Genomic DNA, 19829 nt, shown 5'->3' with positions numbered 1-19829 from the left:
AAAGAATGCTGAGAAGCTCTAACTATTGACTTCCCAACTATGAATGTCCATGGCTACCAGTTTCCCAACCTCTTCAAAATATTTTCTTTTATGTTCAACAGAATTTAGAAAGGTTAAGAGCAACTTGAGGATTAGAAAATGGGGAGTTTATTTTAATATTGGGGTGAACTGACCCATTAAACACTTGCAAAATAAATATGTGGAGTAGGTGAAGGCAAAGGAAAAATCCCAAGACAAAAACACATTTCAAGATCTTTTATTAACCGATGTTCATCCAGCAGCAGTAGCATGTGAGTGTTTACATGTGTGTGTGTGTGTGTGTGTGAGTGTGTTAGATCTTGTTGAACGCCGCAACATCCACACTCTGAACCTGTAAGACACAAAATAAATCAGATCAAGCTTCACGTGACACTGGATCTGTGCGCTAACAGCTTTAGTCTGCACGTGGACGCACAGCTGGGTAATAACAGATTATATTTAATCATTTGGATTACATAATCAGATAACCAAGAACTTTTTAAAACACTCATAATCAGACTAGTTACTTTTTTATCCAAAACAAGCTCATTGGAAAAACATGCCCTGGTGTAGATTCTTGAGAACCTAGAAATATGGGCTCACGGGTACTTATCAGCGTTGGGCAGGTTCCTTTAAAGAGTAATTAGTTATAGTTACTAGTTACTTCTACCAAATAGTTACATAATTATAAAAGAAACTAATTACCAGGGAAAGTAACTATTGCGTTTCTTTAAAGGGCACATAGTTTCATCTTTTTTATGATTTAATATTAATATTATGGTTCTTCTGAGTGTGCCAGTTTAGGTTCAGTTTAAAACACAGTTCAGATTTGTTTATTATAATGTGTTAAAGAGTGTCATGTTGGGGGCGTGTCCACAGTTCGCTGATTTAGGGGTGTGTTGCTTCACATGTAAATTAGTTTCGGCTTCCCGCCAACATAACAAGGGGGCGGGGCCATGAGCTCACCCGCTCTGTGTTTGCAACAGAGTCTGACAGGCAGACGGAGAAGGAGAGAGAGGATCACCATTCAGTCGTACATGTACGACTCTGACACAGACCAAGCAGAGAGTACAAAATCATTTGTGTCTTTGTACAGTTTTACAGCCAACTGTGTGCTAGTTTCAAGTGTCGAGCTTGTACACAGAAACTAATAACCACGCACACTGAATTAACTTTGACTGAGGCACCGGATGCGCCGCTCGAAGCCGCGACACGGCACACCAGACACTCTCTGTGGCGCGGCAGAAACATGAAGTGTCCCGAATCGTCGCGCCACGCATTTTTGAATTCTAAACATAGGTTTCTGCAGCGGTCCGCGGCGCCCAGCCGTCGACTTGAGTGTACCCTGATAGAAACCGATGTTTAGAATTCTAAAACGCATGCTAGTTAAGATCACAGGGAGCTTCTGGGATCGCGAGAAATGCAAACGGCTGAAGTATAAGGTAGACTCAATGAGAAGTACACATGTTTGCAAACCTACCTAAAGATACAACCAATAATTCAGATTAGAGTGATAATGTGGAGAATATTGATCTTGTGTTGAGCCCAATGAGCCTTGCATCTAAAAATAGAGCTAGCGTGTTCCTTTAGTGATATCGCTTCGACTCACGCTGAAAATGGCGGACGTGAATCAACAAACTGAGGATATGATGACGCGCCTGTCAATCAATATTGGTGGGCGGGGGGACCGCACTCCTATGTAAAGTTGCGGTCGATCTGAAAACCGCTCCAATTGGTCCACCGATTTTTTTATGTTGTTAAATTGAAAAAAAAAAGCACTGGGTGTGTTTATATCACCTCAATATGACGGTCTATACACAATACATGTACATATGTCTGTCCAAACAGCTTGAAAAGTCGATTTTCAACAAGCTGACAGCCATCTCTCACTGATGCGCATGAGAAACACTCATAATCAAACTAGTTACTTTTTTTATACTAAACAAGCTCAATGAGAACATGTGCCCTGGTGTACAATCTAAAGAACTGAGAAATATGTGATCGTGGGTACATATGGCTGCATGTTATGTGTAAAACGAATGCTGTGGACGGCTTTCCTGCATGACTAGTTTGCTCGATAGTGCACCACATATGGCGCCAACCTTGGGGGCAGACTGGGGTTTGAGTCTGGCGAAGGACGGTTCCACAATCCAGAAAAAAAACAACCCCCCCCCCTTCAAAAAAAAAAGTCGCAGTCGAATCACACTGTTGCGATGGCTTTTCTTTTTAGTTTGCTTTTAAAAACACTATGGGTTGGGTTTAGTGAAGGGGATGTGTGGGTCAGTCCATATCAAGCTACGACTGCCGTCTCTCACTGATGCACATGAGAAATATGCACAAAAAGGTCCACACCGCCCTCTGGTGGATTCACAAGAAATGGCACGTATGAGAAAATGTGCCCCAGTAAGATATTTGAGATTGTCAAAAATGTACACAGCGCCCTTTAGTGGATTTGTGAAAACGAAAAATGCAAGACAACGTAGTTCAGGGTACATTTGTCGGTTCTCGAAAATGTAGCCCAGGGCACACATCTTAAATAAGCCTGGGTTGTTTTTATGGACTACATGATTACATATTGTTCAAACAATTACAGTAACACAGAGGTTTTTTCAACACATTTTAAAACATAATAATTATTTAAGATCAATATTATTATTCCCTTAAAGGGCACCTAGTTTACCCCTTTTTTAAGAGTTAATATTAATATTATGGTTCTTCTGTGCCAGTTTAGGTTCAGTTCAAAACACAGTTCAGATTGTTTTATTATAATGTGTTATAAAGTGTTGTTTTGGGGGTGTGTACACAGCTCGCTGTTTTAGGGGTGTGTTGCTTCACATGTAAATTAGTTTCGACTTCGCGTCCAACTTAACAAGGGGGCGGAGCCAAGAGCTCACCCACTCTGTGTTTAGCAACAGACAGGCAGACAGAGAGAAGCAACATAAGTGAGAGGACCAGCATTCAGCAGTACATGTACGACTCAGACACAGACCAAGCAGAGACTACACAATCATGTGTCTTTGTATAGTTTTACAGCCCACTGTGTGCTAGTTTCAAGTGCCGAGCTTGTAAACTGAGACTAATAACCACGCACACTGAATTAACTTTGACTGAGGCTATAACTAAAGGGCGTCACACACCGGATGCGCCGCTCAGAGCCGCGTCACGGCACACCAGACGCGCACATTCGCATGTTATTTATAATGTAACTATTCAGATGGCACTCTGTGGCGCGGCAGAAATATGAACCGTGTTCTGAGTCGTGGCTGGACGCCGAGGACAGCCGCCAACTTGCGGCGCCGGTGCATGTACCCTGATAGAAACCTATGTTTAGATTTCTAAAATGCATGGCGCTGTGTGGCTGTCGCCGAGCGGCGCTTCTAGTGTGCGACCTGCTTAAGGCAACTTCGCTATTTCTAATGGAGGGATGCACACGTGAGGTAACACGCTCAGACTTTACAGCCGCATCTAGTTAAGATCACAGGGAGCTTCTGGGACCGCTGGAAATACAAACGGCTGAAGTTTAAGGAAGACGCAACGAAAAGTACACAGGTTCGCAAACCCACCTAAAGTTACAAACAATGGCGCAGATGAGAGCGATCATGTGGTGATGTTGATCCGCCAGCCGAGATCAATCGAGTGTTTTCAGAGAGAGTGCTGAGAGTGGATCAGCTGTTTAATGGCCCGAATCTCGATACGTTGCATTCACTGCGTGTTCAATTTTCCTAATTACACTAACTTACCTAATAAACCTAATTAACCTAGTTAAATGTCCTTTAAAATGTCACTTTAAGCTGAATACTAGTGTCTTGAAAAATAACTAGTAAAATAGTCACCATTGACAAATGAAATTAGTTATTAAAACTATTATGTTCACAAATGCAGTGAAAAAAATCTCTTCATTAAACATCTCAGGAATTTTTTTTAAACAATTAAAATTTTACCTCGTTTGTTTTGTACCCAGCACAAGAGCTTATATTGTGACTACACATTTTGTCATGTGATTTGTAGTCCAGTGTACGTGTGTGTGGCCGTTACTCACGTAGTCCTCGAACTTGGTGATCTCCTCCTCCAGGAAGTCTGTGCCCACCTTGTCGTCCTCCACCACACAGTTGATCTGCAGTTTCTTGATGCCGTAGCCCACGGGCATTAGTTTGGACGCCCCCCAGAGCAGCCCGTCCATCTGCACCGACCGCACACACTCCTCCAGTTTCGACATGTCCGTCTCATCGTCCCACTGCACAAACACGACCATAACATGAGACATGCACACAAAAACACTAGGTTAATGGTTAGACAGCACTAGTATGTGTGTAAAACTGAAGGGAATCACTCACAGGTTTGACGTCTAACAGGATGGAGGATTTTGCAATGAGAGCGGGTTTTTTGGCTTTCTTTGCGGCGTATTCCTGCAGCCGCTGCTCTTTGAGTCTCTCTGCCTCCTCATCCTCTTCTTCATCGCTGCCGAACAGGTCAATATCATCATCCTCCTCCTCCTCCTCTTTTACCGGAGCTGATAGGGGTTTCTGTGGAGCTGCGGGACGGGTCCCGTTAACGGCTGGTGCTGATGAAGACGAGGATGAAGATGATGAAGATCTTCTCTCCAGCGCAGACACGCGACTCTCCATCTTACTGAGAGCAGAACGCAGATCCTCCACCACTGAGACGCAAAAACACACACATCTAACTAACATATCAGCATGTAGAGCTAAAGACTAAACACAGATCATTTACAATTAGCACATCAGATTTAATTAAACACCGAAATTTGACTAAAAATACTCAAATAAAAAACAATAACATAAAAATTTATGAAAATCATTCAATAAAATACTCAAATAAAAAATAATAACATAAAAAATTATGAAAATCATTAAATAAAACTCAAATAAAAAATAATAACATAAAAAATTATGAAAATCATTCAATAAAACTCAAATAAAAAATAATAACACAAAAAATTATGAAAATCATTCAATAAAATACTCAAATAAAAAATAATAACATAAAAAATTATAAAAATCATTCAATAAAATACTCAAATAAAAAATAATAACACAAAAAATTATGAAAATCCTTCAATAAAATACTCAAATAAAAAATAATAACATAAAAAATTATGAAAATCATTCAATAAAATACTCAAATAAAAAATAATAACATAAAAAATTATGAAAATCATTCAATAAAATACTCAAATAAAAAATAATAACATAAAAAATTATAAAAATCATTCAATAAAATACTCAAATAAAAAATAATAACACAAAAAATTATGAAAATCATTCAATAAAATACTCAAATAAAAAATAATAACATAAAAAATTATGAAAATCATTAAATAAAACTCAAATAAAAAATAATAACATAAAAAATTATGAAAATCATTCAATAAAATACTCAAATAAAAAATAATAACACAAAAAATTATGAAAATCCTTCAATAAAATACTCAAATAAAAAATAATAACACAAAAAATTATGAAAATCATTCAATAAAATACTCAAATAAAAAATAATAACACAAAAAATTATGAAAATCATTCAATAAAATACTCAAATAAAAAATAATAACATAAAAAATTATGAAAATCATTCAATAAAATACTCAAATAAAAAATAATAACATAAAAAATTATGAAAATCATTCAATAAAATACTCAAATAAAAAATAATAACATCAAAAATTATGAAAATCATTCAATAAAATACTCAAATAAAAAATAATAAAAATTATGAAAATCATTCAATAAAATACTCAAATAAAAAATAATAACATAAAAAATATGAAAATCATTCAATAAAATACTCAAATAAAAAATAATAACACAAAAAATTATGAAAATCATTCAATAAAATACTCAAATAAAAAATAATAACACAAAAAATTATGAAAATCATTCAATAAAATACTCAAATAAAAAATAATAACACAAAAATTATGAAAATCATTCAATAAAATACTCAAATAAAAAATAATAACATAAAAAATTATGAAAATCATTCAATAAAATACTCAAATAAAAAATAATAACATCAAAAATTATGAAAATCATTCAATAAAATACTCAAATAAAAAATAATAACATCAAAAATTATGAAAATCATTCAATAAAATACTCAAATAAAAAATAATAACATAAAAAAATATGAAAATCATTCAATAAAATACTCAAATAAAAAATAATAACACAAAAAATTATGAAAATCATTCAATAAAATACTCAAATAAAAAATAATAAAAATTATGAAAATCATTCAATAAAATACTCAAATAAAAAATAATTACATAAAAAAATATGAAAATCATTCAATAAAATACTCAAATAAAAAATAATAACATAAAAAATTATGAAAATCATTCAATAAAATACTCAAATAAAAAATAATAACATAAAAAATTATGAAAATCATTCAATAAAATACTCAAATAAAAAATAATAACACAAAAAATTATGAAAATCATTCAATAAAATACTCAAATAAAAAATAATAACACAAAAAATTATGAAAATCATTCAATAAAATACTCAAATAAAAAATAATAACACAAAAAATTATGAAAATCATTCAATAAAATACTCAAATAAAAAATAATAACATAAAAAATTATGAAAATCATTCAATAAAATACTCAAATAAAAAATAATAACATAAAAAATTATGAAAATCATTCAATAAAATACTCAAATAAAAAATAATAACACAAAAAATTAAGAAAATCATTCAATAAAATACTCAAATAAAAAATAATAACATAAAAAATTATGAAAATCATTCAATAAAATACTCAAATAAAAAATAATAACATAAAAAATTATAAAAATCATTCAATAAAATACTCAAATAAAAAATAATAACACAAAAAATTATGAAAATCATTCAATAAAATACTCAAATAAAAAATAATAACATAAAAAATTATGAAAATCATTCAATAAAATACTCAAATAAAAAATAATAACACAAAAAATTATGAAAATCATTCAATAAAATACTCAAATAAAAAATAATAACATAAAAAATTATGAAAATCATTAAATAAAACTCAAATAAAAAATAATAACACAAAAAATTATGAAAATCATTCAATAAAATACTCAAATAAAAAATAATAACATAAAAAATTATGAAAATCATTCAATAAAATACTCAAATAAAAAATAATAACACAAAAAATTATGAAAATCCTTCAATAAAATACTCAAATAAAAAATAATAACACAAAAAATTATGAAAATCATTCAATAAAATACTCAAATAAAAAATAATAACATAAAAAATTATGAAAATCATTCAATAAAATACTCAAATAAAAAATAATAACATCAAAAATTATGAAAATCATTCAATAAAATACTCAAATAAAAAATAATAACACAAAAAATTATGAAAATCATTCAATAAAATACTCAAATAAAAAATAATAACATCAAAAATTATGAAAATCATTCAATAAAATACTCAAATAAAAAATAATAACATCAAAAATTATGAAAATCATTCAATAAAATACTCAAATAAAAAATAATAAAAATTATGAAAATCATTCAATAAAATACTCAAATAAAAAATAATAACACAAAAAATTATGAAAATCATTCAATAAAATACTCAAATAAAAATAATAACAAAAAAATTATGAAAATCATTCAATAAAATACTCAAATAAAAAATAATAACATAAAAAATTATGAAAATCATTCAATAAAATACTCAAATAAAAAATAATAACATAAAAAATTATGAAAATCATTCAATAAAATACTCAAATAAAAAATAATAAAAATTATGAAAATCATTCAATAAAATACTCAAATAAAAAATAATAACACAAAAAATTATGAAAATCATTCAATAAAATACTCAAATAAAAAATAATAACATAAAAAATTATGAAAATCATTCAATAAAATACTCAAATAAAAAATAATAACACAAAAAATTATGAAAATCATTCAATAAAATACTCAAATAAAAATAATAACAAAAAAATTATGAAAATCATTCAATAAAATACTCAAATAAAAAATAATAACACAAAAAATTATGAAAATCATTCAATAAAATACTCAAATAAAAATAATAACAAAAAAATTATGAAAATCATTCAATAAAATACTCAAATAAAAAATAATAACACAAAAAATTATGAAAATCATTCAATAAAATACTCAAATAAAAAATAATAACACAAAAAATTATGAAAATCATTCAATAAAATACTCAAATAAAAAATAATAACATAAAAAATTATGAAAATCATTCAATAAAATACTCAAATAAAAAATAATAACACAAAAAATTATGAAAATCATTCAATAAAATACTCAAATAAAAAATAATAACACAAAAAATTATGAAAATCATTCAATAAAATACTCAAATAAAAAATAATAACACAAAAAATTATGAAAATCATTCAATAAAATACTCAAATAAAAATAATAACACAAAAAATTATGAAAATCATTCAATAAAATACTCAAATAAAAAATAATAACACAAAAAATTATGAAAATCATTCAATAAAATACTCAAATAAAAAATAATAACACAAAAAATTATGAAAATCATTCAATAAAATACTCAAATAAAAAATAATAACACAAAAAATTATGAAAATCATTCAATAAAATACTCAAATAAAAAATAATAACACAAAAAATTATGAAAATCATTCAATAAAATACTCAAATAAAAAATAATAACATAAAAAATTATGAAAATCATTCAATAAAATACTCAAATAAAAAATAATAACACAAAAAATTATGAAAATCATTCAATAAAATACTCAAATAAAAAATAATAACACAAAAAATTATGAAAATCATTCAATAAAATACTCAAATAAAAAATAATAACACAAAAAATTATGAAAATCATTCAATAAAATACTCAAATAAAAAATAATAACACAAAAAATTATGAAAATCATTCAATAAAATACTCAAATAAAAAATAATAACACAAAAAATTATGAAAATCATTCAATAAAATACTCAAATAAAAAATAATAACACAAAAAATTATGAAAATCATTCAATAAAATACTCAAATAAAAATAATAACACAAAAAATTATGAAAATCATTCAATAAAATACTCAAATAAAAAATAATAACACAAAAAATTATGAAAATCATTCAATAAAATACTAAAATAAAAAATAATAACACAAAAAATTATGAAAATCATTCAATAAAATACTCAAATAAAAATAATAACAAAAAAATTATGAAAATCATTCAATAAAATACTCAAATAAAAATAATAACAAAAAAATTATGAAAATCATTCAATAAAATACTCAAATAAAAAATAATAACACAAAAAATTATGAAAATCATTCAATAAAATACTCAAATAAAAAATAATAACACAAAAAATTATGAAAATCATTCAATAAAATACTCAAATAAAAAATAATAACACAAAAAATTATGAAAATCATTCAATAAAATACTCAAATAAAAAATAATAACACAAAAAATTATGAAAATCATTCAATAAAATACTCAAATAAAAAATAATAACACAAAAAATTATGAAAATCATTCAATAAAATACTCAAATAAAAAATAATAACACAAAAAATTATGAAAATCATTCAATAAAATACTCAAATAAAAAATAATAACACAAAAAATTATGAAAATCATTCAATAAAATACTCAAATAAAAAATAATAACACAAAAAATTATGAAAATCATTCAATAAAATACTCAAATAAAAAATAATAACACAAAAAATTATGAAAATCATTCAATAAAATACTCAAATAAAAAATAATAACATAAAAATTATGAAAATCATTCAATAAAATACTCAAATAAAAATAATAACACAAAAAATTATGAAAATCATTCAATAAAATACTCAAATAAAAAATAATAACACAAAAAATTATGAAAATCATTCAATAAAATACTCAAATAAAAAATAATAACACAAAAAATTATGAAAATCATTCAATAAAATACTCAAATAAAAAATAATAACATAAAAAATTATGAAAATCATTCAATAAAATACTCAAATAAAAATAATAACACAAAAAATTATGAAAATCATTCAATAAAATACTCAAATAAAAAATAATAACACAAAAAATTATGAAAATCATTCAATAAAATACTCAAATAAAAAATAATAACACAAAAAATTATGAAAATCATTAAATAAAACTCAAATAAAAAATAATAACATAAAAAATTATGAAAATCATTCAATAAAATACTCAAATAAAAAATAATAACACAAAAAATTATGAAAATCATTCAATAAAATACTCAAATAAAAAATAATAACACAAAAAATTATGAAAATCATTCAATAAAATACTCAAATAAAAAATAATAAAAATTATGAAAATCATTCAATAAAATACTCAAATAAAAAATAATAACACAAAAAATTATGAAAATCATTCAATAAAATACTCAAATAAAAAATAATAACACAAAAAATTATGAAAATCATTCAATAAAATACTCAAATAAAAAATAATAACACAAAAAATTATGAAAATCATTCAATAAAATACTCAAATAAAAAAATAATAACACAAAAAATTATGAAAATCATTCAATAAAATACTCAAATAAAAAATAATAACACAAAAAATTATGAAAATCATTCAATAAAATACTCAAATAAAAAATAATAACACAAAAAATTATGAAAATCATTCAATAAAATACTCAAATAAAAAATAATAACATAAAAAATTATGAAAATCATTCAATAAAATACTCAAATAAAAAATAATAACATAAAAAATTATGAAAATCATTCAATAAAATACTCAAATAAAAAATAATAACATCAAAAATTATGAAAATCATTCAATAAAATACTCAAATAAAAATAATAACAAAAAAAATTATGAAAATCATTCAATAAAATACTCAAATAAAAAATAATAACACAAAAAATTATGAAAATCATTCAATAAAATACTCAAATAAAAAATAATAACATAAAAAATTATGAAAATCATTCAATAAAACTCAAATAAAAAAAAATAACACAAAAAATTATGAAAATCATTCAATAAAATACTCAAATAAAAAATAATAACATCAAAAATTATGAAAATCATTCAATAAAATACTCAAATAAAAATAATAACAAAAAAAATTATGAAAATCATTCAATAAAATACTCAAATAAAAAATAATAACACAAAAAATTATGAAAATCATTCAATAAAATACTCAAATAAAAAATAATAACACAAAAAATTATGAAAATCATTCAATAAAATACTCAAATAAAAAATAATAACACAAAAAATTATGAAAATCATTCAATAAAATACTCAAATAAAAAATAATAACACAAAAAATTATGAAAATCATTCAATAAAATACTCAAATAAAAAATAATAAAAATTATGAAAATCATTCAATAAAATACTCAAATAAAAAATAATAACACAAAAAATTATGAAAATCATTCAATAAAATACTCAAATAAAAAATAATAACACAAAAAATTATGAAAATCATTCAATAAAATACTCAAATAAAAAATAATAACACAAAAAATTATGAAAATCATTCAATAAAATACTCAAATAAAAAATAATAACACAAAAAATTATGAAAATCATTCAATAAAATACTCAAATAAAAAATAATAACACAAAAAATTATGAAAATCATTCAATAAAATACTCAAATAAAAAATAATAACACAAAAAATTATGAAAATCATTCAATAAAATACTCAAATAAAAAATAATAACACAAAAAATTATGAAAATCATTCAATAAAATACTCAAATAAAAAATAATAACATAAAAAATTATGAAAATCATTCAATAAAATACTCAAATAAAAAATAATAACATAAAAAATTATGAAAATCATTCAATAAAATACTCAAATAAAAAATAATAACACAAAAAATTATGAAAATCATTCAATAAAATACTCAAATAAAAAATAATAACATAAAAAATTATGAAAATCATTCAATAAAATACTCAAATAAAAAATAATAACACAAAAAATTATGAAAATCATTCAATAAAATACTCAAATAAAAATAATAACACAAAAAATTATGAAAATCATTCAATAAAATACTCAAATAAAAAATAATAACACAAAAAATTATGAAAATCATTCAATAAAATACTCAAATAAAAAATAATAACACAAAAAATTATGAAAATCATTCAATAAAATACTCAAATAAAAAATAATAACACAAAAAATTATGAAAATCATTCAATAAAATACTCAAATAAAAATAATAACACAAAAAATTATGAAAATCATTCAATAAAATACTCAAATAAAAAATAATAACACAAAAAATTATGAAAATCATTCAATAAAATACTCAAATAAAAAATAATAACACAAAAAATTATGAAAATCATTCAATAAAATACTCAAATAAAAATAATAACACAAAAAATTATGAAAATCATTCAATAAAATACTCAAATAAAAAATAATAACACAAAAAATTATGAAAATCATTCAATAAAATACTCAAATAAAAAATAATAACATAAAAAATTATGAAAATCATTCAATAAAATACTCAAATAAAAATAATAACACAAAAAATTATGAAAATCATTCAATAAAATACTCAAATAAAAAATAATAACACAAAAAATTATGAAAATCATTCAATAAAATACTCAAATAAAAAATAATAACACAAAAAATTATGAAAATCATTCAATAAAATACTCAAATAAAAAATAATAACACAAAAAATTATGAAAATCATTCAATAAAATACTCAAATAAAAAATAATAACACAAAAAAATTATGAAAATCATTCAATAAAATACTCAAATAAAAAATAATAACACAAAAAATTATGAAAATCATTCAATAAAATACTCAAATAAAAAATAATAACACAAAAAATTATGAAAATCATTCAATAAAATACTCAAATAAAAAATAATAACACAAAAAATTATGAAAATCATTCAATAAAATACTCAAATAAAAAATAATAACACAAAAAATTATGAAAATCATTCAATAAAATACTCAAATAAAAAATAATAACACAAAAAATTATGAAAATCATTCAATAAAATACTCAAATAAAAAATAATAACACAAAAAATTATGAAAATCATTCAATAAAATACTCAAATAAAAAATAATAACATAAAAAATTATGAAAATCATTCAATAAAATACTCAAATAAAAAATAATAACATAAAAAATTATGAAAATCATTCAATAAAATACTCAAATAAAAAATAATAACACAAAAAATTATGAAAATCATTCAATAAAATACTCAAATAAAAATAATAACACAAAAAATTATGAAAATCATTCAATAAAATACTCAAATAAAAAATAATAACACAAAAAAATATGAAAATCATTCAATAAAATACTCAAATAAAAAATAATAACATAAAAAATTATGAAAATCATTCAATAAAATACTCAAATAAAAAATAATAACACAAAAAATTATGAAAATCATTAAATAAAACTCAAATAAAAAATAATAACACAAAAAATTATGAAAATCATTCAATAAAATACTCAAATAAAAAATAATAACACAAAAAATTATGAAAATCATTCAATAAAATACTCAAATAAAAAATAATAACACAAAAAATTATGAAAATCATTCAATAAAATACTCAAATAAAAAATAATAACACAAAAAATTATGAAAATCATTCAATAAAATACTCAAATAAAAAATAATAACACAAAAAATTATGAAAATCATTCAATAAAATACTCAAATAAAAAATAATAACACAAAAAATTATGAAAATCATTCAATAAAATACTCAAATAAAAAATAATAACATAAAAAATTATGAAAATCATTCAATAAAATACTCAAATAAAAAATAATAACATAAAAAATTATGAAAATCATTAAATAAAACTCAAATAAAAAATAATAACACAAAAAATTATGAAAATCATTCAATAAAATACTCAAATAAAAAATAATAACATAAAAAATTATGAAAATCATTCAATAAAATACTCAAATAAAAAATAATAACACAAAAAATTATGAAAATCATTCAATAAAATACTCAAATAAAAAATAATAACACAAAAAATTATGAAAATCATTCAATAAAATACTCAAATAAAAAATAATAACACAAAAAATTATGAAAATCATTCAATAAAATACTCAAATAAAAAATAATAACACAAAAAATTATGAAAATCATTCAATAAAATACTCAAATAAAAATAATAACACAAAAAATTATGAAAATCATTCAATAAAATACTCAAATAAAAAATAATAACACAAAAAATTATGAAAATCATTCAATAAAATACTCAAATAAAAAATAATAACACAAAAAATTATGAAAATCATTCAATAAAATACTCAAATAAAAAATAATAACACAAAAAATTATGAAAATCATTCAATAAAATACTCAAATAAAAAATAATAACATAAAAAATTATGAAAATCATTCAATAAAATACTCAAATAAAAAATAATAACACAAAAAATTATGAAAATCATTCAATAAAATACTCAAATAAAAAATAATAACACAAAAAATTATGAAAATCATTCAATAAAATACTCAAATAAAAAATAATAACACAAAAAATTATGAAAATCATTCAATAAAATACTCAAATAAAAAATAATAACACAAAAAATTATGAAAATCATTCAATAAAATACTCAAATAAAAAATAATAACATAAAAAATTATGAAAATCATTAAATAAAACTCAAATAAAAAATAATAACACAAAAAATTATGAAAATCATTCAATAAAATACTCAAATAAAAAATAATAACATAAAAAATTATGAAAATCATTCAATAAAATACTCAAATAAAAAATAATAACACAAAAAATTATGAAAATCATTCAATAAAATACTCAAATACAAAAGAGTTTTAAAGCTATATTTTGAGTGAGATATATTTTAATCTTTATTTTAGCAGGCAAAGATTAAATCACATCCAAAATAAAAGGTTTGTTTTGACATAACGTGTGTGTGTGTGTGTGTATGTTTATTATTAATATTTAAATACACACATGCATGCATTTATTTGAGAAAACGTTTATTTAAACTCATTCTTCACTTATTTTCGGCTTAGTCTCTTTAATAATCAGCGGTCGCCACAGCGGAATGAACCGCCAACTATTCCAGCATATGTTTTGCACAGCAGATGCCCTTCCAGCTGCAACCTAGTACTGGGAAACACCCATACACATTCATACACTGCGGTCAGTTCAGTTCATCAATTCCCCTATAGCGCATGTGTTTGGACTGTGGGGGAAACCGGAGCACCCGGAGGAAACACACACCAACACGGGAGAAAATGCAAACTCCACACAGAAATGCCAACTGACCCAGACTCGAACCAGTGACCTTCTTGTTGTGTGGAGACAGTGCTAACCACTGAGCCACCGTGTCAAGCGAATCTTTGACATAAACCAACTCAAGGTTATATTCTGACAGAATATTCTTTACATTGTACACAGTGACTTTAGCTGTTTTCACAGAGATGGTAATACACACACACACACACACGCACGCACACACACACACACACACACCCACCCACCTTTGTGTAGACTCTGGTTCTCTAGTTCCAGGCTCTTCATGCGTGCTGCAAGTTCCCCGATATCAGCAGCACTGCCTCCGGAGCTCTAAGCACACACACACAGTTTCCCATCAGTGCCAGCTCTGATACACTACTTTACAGAATCAGGTCTGGCTACAGCTACACACAAACTCAAATATAGTCACAAACACACAACTACAGTCAAACACTGCTCACGTCTCAGAAAACTACAGCAATGTCACTACAGCGAGTCAGAACATGCAACTGTTCACTAAGATTTATTTATGTGAATCATTTTAAATCATTTCAGCCAATCAGAACCGTTCAAAAACACACACAGACTAGTGTTGATGTAGGAATTCTAACATTTTCCAGTCAAGACACTTAAAACATTTACTTGAACACCCCCCCTCCCCTTAAATTAGTAACAGAAGCTGAGGAAATGGAGAGATTTACACATATATACTCGAATTTCAGAATATACTCAGACCCCCTTAAAATTTTCACTGTTATATTTGTTATTTGTTTTCTTTGAGAACAATATATTGTGTAATTGTGTGTGTGTGTGTACACTATATTTAAGTAAAACTAAATGCACACATCTCTATCTATCTATCTATCTATCTATCTATCTATCTATCTATCTATCTATCTATCTATCTATCTATCGCTATATCTATCTATCTATCTATCTATCTATCTATCTATCTATCAAGCTATCTATCTATCTATCTATCTATCTATCTATCGCTATATCTATCTATCTATCGCTACATCTATCTATCTATCTATCTATCTATCTATCTATCTATCTATCTATCTATCTATCAAGCTATCTATCTATCTATCTATCTATCTATCTATCGCTATATCTATCTATCTATCGCTACATCTATCTATCTATCTATCTATCTATCTATCTATCTATCTATCTATCTATCTATCTATCTATCTATCTATCTATCTATCTATCTACTGTTTTATCTATCTACCCATCTATCTATCTATCTATCTATCTATCTATCTATCTATCTATCTATCTATCTATCTATCTATCTATCGCTATATCTATCTATCTATCTATCGCTATATCTATCTATCTATCTATCTATCTATCTATCTATCTATCTATCTATCTATCTATCTATCTATCTATCTATCTATCTATCTATCACTATATCTATCTATCCATCCATCCATCCATCCATCTATCTATCGCTCTATCTATCCATCTATCCATCTATCTATCTATCTATCTATCTATATTTTTTGATGGGTGGTTGTCGCCACCTTTTGGTTTAATAATGTAATTGCTGCCTACAACTTTCATTTTTCAGCGTTGTTAAATTCACATGATGGTGATTTTAATCTTCACCATAAACATCAGTGGTTTTATCTAAACTATAAACTGTTCTCCCAGTACTTCTGTGTTATTGCTAACTGTTTGTAACTTCATAACTAACGCTAAATAATCTCTTTCTTGAGTTTTGCATTTTCAGATTTGAATGCAGCGATTGGAAGGATTAATAAACATATGCAAATCACCATCATTTATTATTGACGTTGCGTGGGTGTTGAGATCCCGATCTTTTATTGATTAATCGTGCAGCTTACACTGAATGTATTAATGCAGGCTAAACAAGTGACAGAAAACACCTTTAATAACCTAAGAAACCCACCACATCTGCAATAACCTACCACAACTTCTTTCCTGTAAAATATATAATGATGACAGCAGCTTAAATGCTTTTATACATGCGATTTGAATGACATGACAGGCAATCTCTCTGTGATCGCATATTTAGGATTAATCAACCAATAAAAAAATTAATTAATTCGCGGGATCCATTAAACCCCTAATTACAACTGAACTTTGTTTTGTAAAAAAATTAATAAAATTTAACATGAAAAAATTTAAATAAAAACACAAACATAACCCAAGAGTTATATTTAAAAAATGTAATTTAAATTGAATTAAAACATTAACCCAACATCAGGTTTGTCCATATTTGACCCAACATCGCATTAAATAAAAACAACCCAGCATTTTTAAGAGTGCATTTTTAAATAAGAATTATCAGTAACTCAGTGAATAACCCAAATAACTTCATAACAAAGAAAATTACCCCAAAAATAACCCAAAAAACTACATAACAAAGAAAATTACCCCAAAAATAACCCAAAAAAACTTCACAACAAAGATGCAAAAAACTACTGAAAAACAACAACAAATCCACACAGAAACGCATGCATGAAAGTCTTAAATCATCACATGCCAACATGCAGAGATGCAGGAGAAGCTGCTCTGGTGTGTGTTTGACTGACAGCTTCACACACACACAAACACACTTACAGGGGCGGAGCAGTGGGAGGGGTTTGAGGGTTTAGGGGCAGAGCCTCTACTGGGCTGCAAGGTTGTCTTGAGCTACAGGAGAGATCATTCAGTGCAGATGAAAAAGAGGACAGACCATTCTGCAGGCTCTCATACAAAACCACCTCAGCTGACTACAACCTCAAATCAGGAAAAGTTTGGAAAAACGCAAATAAAAAAAGAAAGAAAGAAGAGATTTGTACTTTGACTTGTATTTCATTGCAGACGACACAACAAACATTATTTAACGTGTTCGTCATGATTATTTTCTTTAAATAAACCATATTCCAATTTTGGTTCTTGCAACACATTTAAAAAAAAAGTTGTATCAGTAAAGCATTTACCACTCTGTAATGTTGTCGTTCCTTTTCACAACACTTATAAGACGTTTAGGGACTGAAGACACAAAGTGATGAAGTGTTCCAGGTGTCATTTTGTCTCATTCTTCCTGCAAATGAGTCTTTAGGTGGGCAACAGTACGGGGTCTTCGTTGTCGCATTTTAGACTTCAAAATGTGCCACAGATTCTCTATTGGAAACAGGTCGGGACTGCAGGCAGGCCAATCATGATCCTCCTCCTTTGCAGCCAGGAAAAGAAGGCAGCATATTGTGCTCCAAAACCTCTCTGTACTTTTCAGCATTAATGATGTATCACAGAAGTGCAGGTTACCTTTGCTACAGTCACTGACACAACCCCATACCATAACAGACCCAGGCTTTTGGACTTGTTGCTGGAAACAGTCTGGTTGACCCTTTTCTTCTTTGGTCCAGAGCACAAGGCGTCTGTTTATCCCAAAAAACACCTGAAATACTGATTTATCTGAGCACAGTACATTTTTCCACTGTGTGATGGTCCATCCCAGATGCCTTTGAGACCAGAGCAGTCAACGGCGCTTCTGGACACTGTTAACATAGGGCTTCCTTTTGTCATAGTACAGTTTTCACTGGCATTTATGGATGTAACTGCTTATTGTAGTATTTGACAAAGGTTTGCTGCAGTAGTCCTGAGCCCATGTGGTGATCTGGTTTATAGATGAATGAGAATTCTTGATGCAGCGCCCCCTGAGGGATCGGAGATCACAGTTGTTCAGCTTAGGCTTGATCTCTTGTCCTTTATGCACTGAAATTCCTCCAGATTCCTTCAGTCTTTTAATGATGTTCTGCACAGTTGAAGGTGAAATATCCAAATGTCTTCCTCTCTTTCTCTGAGGAACATTGTGTTTAAACATTTCAATAATTTTCTCAGGTATTTGTTGGTAAACTGGCGATCCTCGGCCCATCTTTGCTCCTAAAGGACTAGACCTTTCAGGATGCTTCTTTTGTACCGAATCATAATTACAGTCACCTGTTGACATCACCTGTGTCACCATCACATCATTATTTCACCAGTTTACCTGATTACTGCCCTAAAATGCTCCCGTCACAACTTTTTTTTTTTCGGAGTGTGTTGCAGGTCTGAATGACAGGAAATGATGTATGTTTACAAATGAAATGAAGTTGACCAGACAAAACATCAAATATATTGTTCATATTGTCATAAGTCAAAGTAAAAAAAGTACTTTCTTTTTTATTCGCATTTTATTTTTACTCATTTATTTTATACTATCCCAACTTTTTCTGATTTGAGGTAGTGTATAGGCAGCATATCAGAGTCATGCTCTCAATGCAAAAGCTCTTAGAAAAGCTCGGAATTGAATGTGAATTGTTGCAGAATGCTAGACAGTGTCTATGTAGGCAGTAAGCAACAAAACAGAAGAGGATAGAGCTGCACAATAAGCCAAAATGAAACAACAACAACTAAATGAATAAATAAATACAAAATAAAGACAATTTTATGCCAAAAGAAAAAAAATAG

At 26.0% G+C, this 19829-nt stretch overlaps 1 protein-coding gene across 2 annotated transcripts in view; it reads right to left on the bottom strand.

The window, feature by feature from the left end:
* Nucleotides 1–240: 240 nt before the first annotated feature.
* eef1db (eukaryotic translation elongation factor 1 delta b (guanine nucleotide exchange protein)) overlaps nt 241–19829 on the bottom strand; it is a 38352-nt gene continuing 18763 nt past the window's right edge. The window contains exons 4-8 of one of the 2 annotated variants that reach the window (XM_056481458.1): nt 17958–18029; nt 15605–15689; nt 4353–4675; nt 4058–4252; nt 241–370 (exon numbers count right to left, since the gene is read on the bottom strand). In XM_056481458.1, coding sequence (XP_056337433.1) covers nt 332–370; nt 4058–4252; nt 4353–4675; nt 15605–15689; nt 17958–18029 — 714 coding nt within the window. In that variant the 3' untranslated portion in view covers nt 241–331. The remainder of the gene's footprint in view (nt 371–4057; nt 4253–4352; nt 4676–15604; nt 15690–17957; nt 18030–19829) is intronic. The other variant, XM_056481459.1, reaches the window with a different exon arrangement.

The sequence above is a fragment of the Danio aesculapii genome, chromosome 20, assembly GCF_903798145.1.
Source record: "Danio aesculapii chromosome 20, fDanAes4.1, whole genome shotgun sequence".
Classification (NCBI taxonomy): Eukaryota; Metazoa; Chordata; class Actinopteri; order Cypriniformes; family Danionidae; genus Danio; species Danio aesculapii.
This window is presented reverse-complemented; position numbering and strand designations above follow the sequence as displayed.